Genomic DNA, 9,286 nt, shown 5'->3' on the forward strand with positions numbered 1-9,286 from the left:
TAAAACAATTGCTAATAGATATACATAACAAAATATGCTACTGTGAAAGATATAATGGTTTAGTTTCAATTATAAGTTCCTTCTGGAAGCCAATTCGCTAGATGACCTACGACGTAATTTTAGGAGCTATGCGAATGTACAATCAGCGAAAAGGATGTCATAAATCAAGGACCATAGAATAAGAGGATTGTATCTAAATAATTCAATATATATTTTTAAAATAAGTTCTTATGTAGTTTTGATAACCGACAATCAAAATCAAAAAATATTTAATATTAATTAGCGGTAATTAACTCTCAATATGAAATTTAAAACAATTGCTAATAGATATACATTACTAAATATGCTATTGTGAAAGTTATAATGGTTTAGTTTCAATTATAAGTTCCCTCTGGAAGCCAATTCGCTAGATGACCTACGACGTAATTTTAGGAGCTATGCGAATGTACAATCAGCGAAAAGGATGTCATAAATCAATGACCATAGAATAAGAGGTTTGTATCTAAACAATTCGATATATTTTTAAAATAAGTTCTTATGTTGTTTTGATAATCGAAAATCAAAATCAAAAAATATTTAATATCAATTAGCGGTTATTAACTACAACATGAAATTTATAACAATTGCCAATAGATATACATGACTAAATATGCTAAGGTGTACACAAAATTTACTTCATAAAAATATTAACAATATCGAATTTAATATTAAATTCCAATTCGTAGGAAATGTACGTCCCAGATATGGTATTCATATTGAAGTGGAGTGGGCGGAAAAAACTTGTTGTTGCGGCGGCTGCGGCTGATTCCTCCAGAAATTAAAACGACCGGGATCGACTTCAAAATTTTGCACTTTAGTCTCGCACTTGAAATTTCAGACTACCTTAAAACTAAGCAGGATCTGCCTCTTCATTCCGTGCACGCTCCAGAAACGGTCCATCCGAACACCGTGTTCTGCGCGACGGGCAACCCATCCTCAATTTTTAGGAACCCCGCTTGCATCAAATTGGCATATACATCTGATCCCAACACGAGGGAGATAAAGGCCGGCCGGTGGAAGCGCTCGTCCGCGAGACGAACACCGTCAAACTTGGCCCTGGCGGCGTCGCTCAGAGCTCGGATGACGTCGAGTCGGAAGGTGCTTGTTCGGGACCGGAGTGTCACCGAGCAGACCTCCCAGCCGAGTGATGGGCAGCCGGAACGCAGCCGCCAACGACCGGTCGATGCTGCTCACCGGCATGCATGGGTCAATCATGGCCCCGGTCTCGAAGGTCTTCGAGCCCGTGTCCAGCACGACGATGGCTGTAGGCAGTATGGGGACAGCCTTCTGCTGCCCCGTTGCCACCGCCGGAGACGCGACGGAGACCTTCGAACGCGGGCGATTGTTGGCGACTGGGGCTGGTGGCGGAGTGCGGGAAATCGGGACCGGACGAGGTGCAGCGGGATGGCGCTCTCTGTGCGTCGGAGCTGGTAGCGCTGCCGGGTTCGGAGCGGGGAGGACCTCGTGCATGTGGAGTAGGGTGTGGTGGTCTCCTCCACACTTCTTGCATCCCTCTTGGCTGCGGCAGTCTCCTCCTGAGTGCTGATGGGCGAGGCAGTTCGAGCAGTACTTATTAATAAGTACTGCCCGAAGGCGCTTTTCAGCGCTCAGTTTGTGGAACCTCTTGCACTTTCGAAGAGGATGGATTCCAGAGCAGACTCGGCAGCGGTAGGATTTAATACCTCGAGTACGTCTGCTCTCCAATGACTGGGAGGCACGAGGACGCGGAACCATTATTGGAGGAAGTGAGTAAGTCTGCCAATAAAAGAAATGAAAAAGCTTAGTGTGAGCCGACTACTATTTGGGCCCCGGAATGTGGGAAGTGCCCTAGTCCCTAGGAACGGAGGACTCTTTGTCCTCCATCGGTAGCAGAATAACTTTGTGGACAGGGCGTTTTATGGTGCCGCGAGACGTACGGATCTCAACGACTCGAATGCGATCGTCGGCTCCTGGAAAGGCAGAAACAATTCTGCCGAACCGCCATTCGTTCGGTTGTAGATTGTCCTCCTTGACTACTACCATATCGTCGGCTTGGAGGTTCCTGGTCGGAAATTGCCATTTGTTTCGATTATGGAGTTTTTTAAGATACTCCTCTTTCCACCGTGCACTAAACTGCCTATGTTGTGCCTTGAGGTGTTGCCATCGATTTATTATCGACTTGGCTTCGCCCTTTATCTCGGGTTCCGCCGTGGAAAGCAACGGCCCTCCAATAAGGAAATGGCCTGGTGTGAGGGCCAGCAAATCAGAGGGATCTTCGGACATAGGGGAGAGGGGTCTAGAGTTGAGGCAAGCCTCAATCTTAGCGAGAAGCGTCGCCAGCTCCTCAAATGTATATTTGCGGACTGACGTCGATTTAAGGAACAGGGTTTTGAAGCTTTTCACCCCTGCTTCCCACAAACCCCCCATATGTGGAGCCCCTGGTGGGATGAACCGCCATACGAGTCCGCCATATCAGTCACGGACTCTTTGATAGCTTGGAGAAAGTCCCTGGAAATCAAAGTTTCCGCCCCCACAAAGGTCTTTCCATTATCCGAATGGACCCGCTGAGGACAACCGCGCCTCGCTACGAAACGAGCAAAGGCCGCTAGAAATTTCTCGGTTGTTAGATCGGAAGTGGGTTCCAAATGGATAGCCTTCGTGGAAAAGCACACAAACACACAAACATATGCCTTCGTTATGAGACACGCTCTCCCTATATAATTTTGTATTTCGAAAGGGCCGGCATAGTCGATACCCGTGTAGGTGAACGCCCTCGAGAAGGAGACTCTATCTGTCGGGAAATCGCCCATCAGCTGTGTTTGGAGTCTCTTCTTGTAAATCGTGCAAATCTTACACGAATTGACCACAGCCTTCACCAGATTCTTGATTTTTGGAATCCAATACTTCGATCGGATCAGGCGTACGATCAATTGACTACCGGCATGAAGAGTAATCTGGTGAGTAAATTGGACGATGAGGCGCGACAGTCTACAGTCATAGGGGAGAATAATCGGATGACGTTCATCATATTGCAGGGTTTTGGAGGCAGTGAGACGGCCGCACGCCCTTAAAAGGCCGTGTTGGTCAATGAACGGGAACAAATTCACCAAAGGACTTGACACTGGAAGAGGCCTTTTCTCGGTCAGATCGTGAAGCTCTTGGCCATGTGCTCTGCGCTGCGCAATGGAGGTCAGAGTTCGTTCTGCCTCTCGGATCTCTTCACTTGTAGGGCGTGAATTGGGCAAGATCGAACCTTTGCGGCAGCGTTTAAGGAAGCGTTGAACATAGACCAGAACTCGAAGGGCCTCGTCCAATTTGGAGAAACGTTCGAGAAAGTCGATGGACGGGGCCTTGACAAAATGAACTTTGACCGCGCGCTGGTCTAGCTCTGTCACTGGAAGAGTGTCGCTTTGTGCTGGCCATAGCTCCCGTGGCCCTTGCAGCCACTCTGGTCCGTGCCACCAGAGATGGTTTTCTGCCAATTCATGTAGGGATACGCCTCGACTGGCTAGATCGGCGGAGTTTTGTTCTGAGCGAACGTGTGCCCAACAGTCGACTGGCGTCGCCTGCGTGATCTTGGCAACTCTGTTGGCCACAAATGTGGTCCAGTTGTATGCAGGCTTTCGTAGCCAGGCTAAGACGATTGTGGAATCTGTCCAGCAGCGGATATCTAAACTGGCGGAGGGCATGTGCGGAAAGATTGCTGTCACCATTTCGGTTAACAGCACGGCACCACAGAGCTCTAGCCGAGGAAGGGAGACGGTTTTTACCGGGGCCACTCGTGTTTTGGCTGTAAACAGGCGAGTCAGGATCTTTTGCCCCATCTCGACGCGGATGTATATAGCCGCTCCATAGGCTCTCTGAGACGCGTCACAGAAACCGTGGTGCTCTATGATTACCTCAGGCTGGTACCAAATCCATCTCGGAACGCGGATCTGGTTGAGGTCGGAATACTCGTCTAAAAACGATTGCCACCGCTGACTCATTTCAGTGGGAAGCTTATCGTCCCAGCCTAAGTTTTGCAACCAAATCTCCTGCATGAACATTTTTGAACGGATTATGAACGGCGCGAGCCACCCGGCAGGATCGAACAACCTAGCGATTTGGGACAAAACTTCTCGCTTTGTATAGGAGGGTTCCACAACTATGTCGGGGGGAACTAAATAGAATTCGTCGGACTTTGCCCTCCACCGAATACCGAGCGTCTTGGCCGTGCTTTCGGCATCGATGTCGAGGAACTCGCTATGAAGGAGGTGTTCGGCCGGGACGTCTTTAAGGACGCTTTTGTTGTTCGAGGTCCACTTTCTTAGCGGAAGCCCGGAGGCACTTAGAGCAGCTTGCAACTCTCGAATTGAACTTTGGGCTTCATTTACGGAATTCGCCCCTGCCAGAACGTCGTCGACGTACATGTGCTGCAGGATGATGCGGCTGGCATTTGGAAATGGCACTTGGATATCCTCTGCCAGCTGTTGCAAGACTCGAATGGCGAGGAAGGGGGCGCAGTTGACCCCGAAGGTAACTGTTTTTAGTTCAAAGTCTCGGATATCTCCTTCCTTGTTTGGGAACAGAATTCTTTGAAACGGGGTATGTTTTGGATCGACCCAGATCTGACGATACATTTTCGTAATGTCTGCACTGAAGACGTATTGAAAATAACGCCATTTCAGGACCTGGATCGTTAGATCGGATTGTAGGACTGGACCAGCATGAAGGATATCATTTAAGCTGGTCCCATTTGCCGACGGATTTAAAGCGTTGAATACAACGCGAAGCTTTGTAGTGGTGCTTTCGGGCTTAACTACCGCGTGATGAGGAAGATGATACGAGGGAGAATCGTGAGTCGGCGGAACTTCTTTCATATGACCCAGATCCAGGTACTCCTGGATCACGCTGTCATATTGCTCTTTTAAGGGAAAGTCTCTTTTTAAACGATTTTCGTTTCTAAGAAACTGAGCTAACGCAATGGACCTTGAATATCCTAAATCGGATCCGGTATTCTCGGGATCCCGGAACGGGAGCGTCACCACGTACCTCCCGCTTGCGTCTTTTGTTGTCGTTTGGAGGAAGTTCCTTTCACAATAGGAGTCCGACTCTTTTACCATCTTTACTGGTAGATCCTCCACCTCCCAGAACTTGCTGAGAAGCGTGTCGAGCGAATCAGGGTCGCCTGTTTGGTGCACCTGGGTCGTGAAGGATGCGACCCGTTTCGGCTTACCCTTGGAAATCGGCCCCGTTAGCACCCACCCGAAAATAGTTTCTTGGCCCAGGAGCGAGCCGCAAATATTTTGTCGGGTGCCATCCATCATTATGGATGGTAGAATGTCAGCCCCGATCAGTACATCAATTTGAGAGCTCTCAAAAAAGGTAGGATCTGCCCAGCGGAGTGCGGGCAGGTCCTTCAAAGAATTCCGAGGGATCGGATAGGAGGGCAGTTTGTCTGAGAGCTCCGGAAGGACGTACGCTTCAGTGTCTAACTGTAGACCTGGCTTAGTAGGAGCGCGAATCCCGAAGTGACATAGCTTCGAGGATTTCGCGGAGACCGAATGATTTAACCCGGAGACTTGGGTCTGGGTGTTGCGGAATGGCAACTTGATGAGGTTGAACAGGCGTTCTGAAATGAACGTCGCCTCGGATCCCGGGTCGATTAAGGCTCGGGCTCGGTAGTTCGTCCCCAAATGGCACACGTCAATCATCGCTGTGCTCAGTAGGACGGCTGAAGTGCCGGACGCGAAAAAAGTTTGCACCGCTGAGGTGCTTGCCGATGCATTTCTGCTAGAGGGTCTCGGAGGTTGCTGTGTAGGGGGCGAGGTTGAGGAACTCGCATTTTCGGAATTTGGGGGGCTGCGATGCAGCAGCGTATGGTGCCTGCCCTTACATGTAAAGCAGCTGTGTGTGCTTGTGCAGTCACGTAGCTGGTGACCTCTGGCAAAACAATTCAGACATAGCTGCTTCTTTTTTATATAGCCGGAGCGCGAGTCAACAGAAATTTGAAGAAAACGCGGGCACAATCTTACCGGATGGTTATAACATAAGTCACACCCTTTCTGTTTGGTGCTGACCTTTGTCTCGAAGGATTGAAGCCTTTTTGAAACCCCTCGGTTTCATATCTTGGATGGCTTCCAATGTCCGATACCTTTCGCTCAGGAAGGCATTCATTTCTTCCCAAGCTGGGATCTCGGATTTGGTAGTTAGCGACTGTTCCCATAAGGACAGGGTCTGCTTGGGCAGTTTGCTCGCGCAAAGGAAAACCAAGAGACAATCCCAGTTTTCTGTAGATACCTGGGAATGCGCTAGTGCTGTTAAACACCCCTGAATCGTGGATTGTAGCTCTTTTAAAGCATGACCAGATTCTTGCGAAATTGAACTCAAGTTAAAAAGGAGCTTGAGCTGGCTGTTGACTAAAAGTCGCTTGTTTTGGAACCGATCTCGCAGCGCCTCCCACGCCGAAGCAAAACCATCATTCGTGAGAGGAGATTTCGCCACGATGGCTTTTGCTTCACCACTTGTTTTCGTAAGGAGATGGAATAGCTTCTCGACCGGAGTCAGCCTGGGGTTGTTTACGTGAATTGCCGTGAATAGGTCCCGGAAAGTGGGCCATCGGAGGTAGTCGCCATCGAAGACTTCCGTGTCGCATGGAGGTAAGCGGCAGCCGGACGAAATTAGCGGCTGAGAGGGTGCTTGCGCGACTTGAGGCGTTGCTCTGTCGATTGTTTCGCCAATTTGTGCTGCACATGACTCGTATACTGAGTAGCAGTAGTCATTTTGGCCTGGAGAATAGGCACTGTGTCGAGGGATCCTTCTTGGGCCATTAGGTCAGAGCATGTTTCGTACTCTCTTTCCACTTTGTCCCATAAGGCTCTCACCTGTTGCAGACGGACTTGTAACGTGTGTAGGGACGGAGAGGCTTGATCAGGAGTGTTGATCTTCGCTTCGAAAAGGCTTACGCGATCGCTGACGGCGATGAATTTATGCAACGCTGCGTTTGCGGGCGTTGGCTGCTCAGAGGATGCCATTTTCTTTGTGGTAGAGCGTGTGACGCGGAGGAAATCAGTCCCGACAGCGGAGGGACTCTCGGATTTTCTCGATAGAGAAGACTCACTAGACGCTCGCGTCACTGGTCGGGAAATGACCAAGCTAGGAGTTGTCTTCGAACTGGTCGATGGCAAAACCTTTGCTTTCGGAGTGGGAGTCGCGGTTTTGACCCTGGGACTAACGGACTTGGGTGCTGGCCTACCGCGAGTGGATAGCGGAGATTGCGGGTTGAACTTTTGTTCTTTTCCAGGTGCGGGTGTCTTTTTCTTGTCTCCCTCTAGGGGCATGCTCAGCTATGCCCTAGGAGAAGGAAGTCAAGAAGGACTGCACGCCGCAAAAAATGTGGAATTGAAAAAGAACCAGACACAGAGGGCACCCCAATCTGGATGGACAAAGGATCCCGTCGGAATTCGGGAGACAGTTGCAATTGGGATCTGGAGATTGGCGCACGAAGGAAAAAAATCCAAATTTCTGTGAAATAAGGCCCCAATAGATCTTCAATCAACTGGAAAAAGCTTAAATGAAGCACAATATAGCTAAAATTCAGTGTGAAAAAAATAGCTAGGAGGATTCACAAAAAAAAACAACAGCTAGAGTGAAGTCCACAAGAAGATATAGCTATATTGGAGTCTAGAAAAACAATAGCTCAAATTTATAACAAAAAAAAAACTATGAATTGCAATTTCTGGAAAAATAGCTAAAAAAAATAGCTACCAGCTGGAGTCTGGATAATAGCCAAGGATTTATAAAAAATCGCTACCGACTGGAAATCCCGAAAAAAATAGCTAATAGCTAATAGCTAATAAGCTAATAGCTAAATAGCTAATAGCTAATAATATAGAAAATAGCTATAAACTTGAATTTATAAAAAATAGCTACCGGATTTAGGACCACAACGAAAAAATCGCGACAATTTTATTATTTTAATTTAGGAACCAGAAATAGGAGCCAGAAATAGCTTGTAAAAAATTATTATTTGGCTTAAATAATTATTAAATAATCGGGTCAGTTTTTTTTTTTTTTTTAATTTTGTCGTCGAACTTATTTATTTTATTTTATGTTTCGATCCTAGGGTTTTCTCTCGTCGCTATGCGCCGGTTTTTGTCAGGGCAATAAAGAACAAAGAGGAGACGAATAAACTTGCAGTTGGCAAGCCTATGTAAGTCGCGACTGTGTGTATGTATGTATGCATTAGTTGGAGTTTAATAGGGGACTTGTCATATGTATTTATGTATGGAGATACATATGTATGTAATGTAATCTCGGAAGAAAAAGTTCAGGTTTTATTTTATTCTGTATGTCGAGATTTGTGTTTTATTTTGAGCCAAGAGATAAAATTTGTTCTCAGTTCGGATTCGATATTATTTATTATTTTTGGTAATATATTTTATTTGTGTATTAAATTGGTTAAATCTATGGAGTGATTCTTATATATATATGTAGATGTGAATTTTATTGGAATATATGTATGTCAATGGATATGTATGGATATGTATATTTATGTGTATGTAAAATTTTGCTGAATATATGTATATGTATATGTCGGGTTAAGAATATCAGGGGCCTCGCCGTCCGTCCGTCCGTCCATATCAGCGTCGCTCAAATCTCTTTTTTACTATATAATTTTATGCAGCTGTGCGCAGTCAACGAGTCCACTTGCGTCTGCTTTGGCTTCTCCACGATTAATGCCCTCACTCCAGTTTCGTGCAGCCTGCTTTGTCTCTTCTCAATTTTTGGCATTCCCTTTTCATTATATAGTTTTCCCTTTCTAACCAAGCAGCGCAAGTGGCCACGTTCAGCAACAGCTCTATCGCTCTCGTTTTTGCAAAATCCTGTTCATAGATAATTCATCTATTCATACTCACACATTGACAATAAATAGGAACACGCATAATAGCAAAGGGAACATGGAGAAGAAGTAAACGGCGACTACACGCATTCATTATTTTCGCCACGTGTTCATAAATAGGAACACGCATAATAACAAAGGGAACATGGAGAAGAAGTAAACAGCGACTACACGCATACTCATTATTTTCGCCACGACATATATTTGATTTAATTTAGTTGAATTTGTGGTTTGTATATTTTATTGAGGCAAAAACCAGCAGTTTAGCAGCGGACGATAATAGTGAATTTTGGACAGTGTTTTTAAAAAAAACAAAATGTATATAGTGACGTATTCACGCCAACTCATAACGCTCAGTTAATTGAGTTTCGTCTGCTCTCTCTAAAG

At 46.4% G+C, this 9,286-nt stretch overlaps 1 protein-coding gene across 1 annotated transcript; it reads right to left on the bottom strand.

Moving 5' to 3' along the window:
• Nucleotides 1-1,866: 1,866 nt before the first annotated feature.
• LOC123327398 lies at nt 1,867-5,711 on the bottom strand. Its single transcript, XM_044923810.1, has 4 exons — nt 5,501-5,711; nt 4,821-4,921; nt 2,471-4,688; nt 1,867-2,381 (listed from the first exon to the last, which is right to left on the bottom strand). Exons 1-4 carry the CDS (start codon nt 5,709-5,711, stop codon nt 1,867-1,869), a joined length of 3,045 nt encoding a protein of 1,014 aa, XP_044779745.1.
• Between the last annotated feature and the right edge of the window lie 3,575 nt (nt 5,712-9,286).

Source organism: Drosophila simulans, unplaced genomic scaffold, assembly GCF_016746395.2.
Source record: "Drosophila simulans strain w501 unplaced genomic scaffold, Prin_Dsim_3.1 Segkk11_quiver_pilon, whole genome shotgun sequence".
Lineage (NCBI taxonomy): Eukaryota > Metazoa > Arthropoda > Insecta > Diptera > Drosophilidae > Drosophila > Drosophila simulans.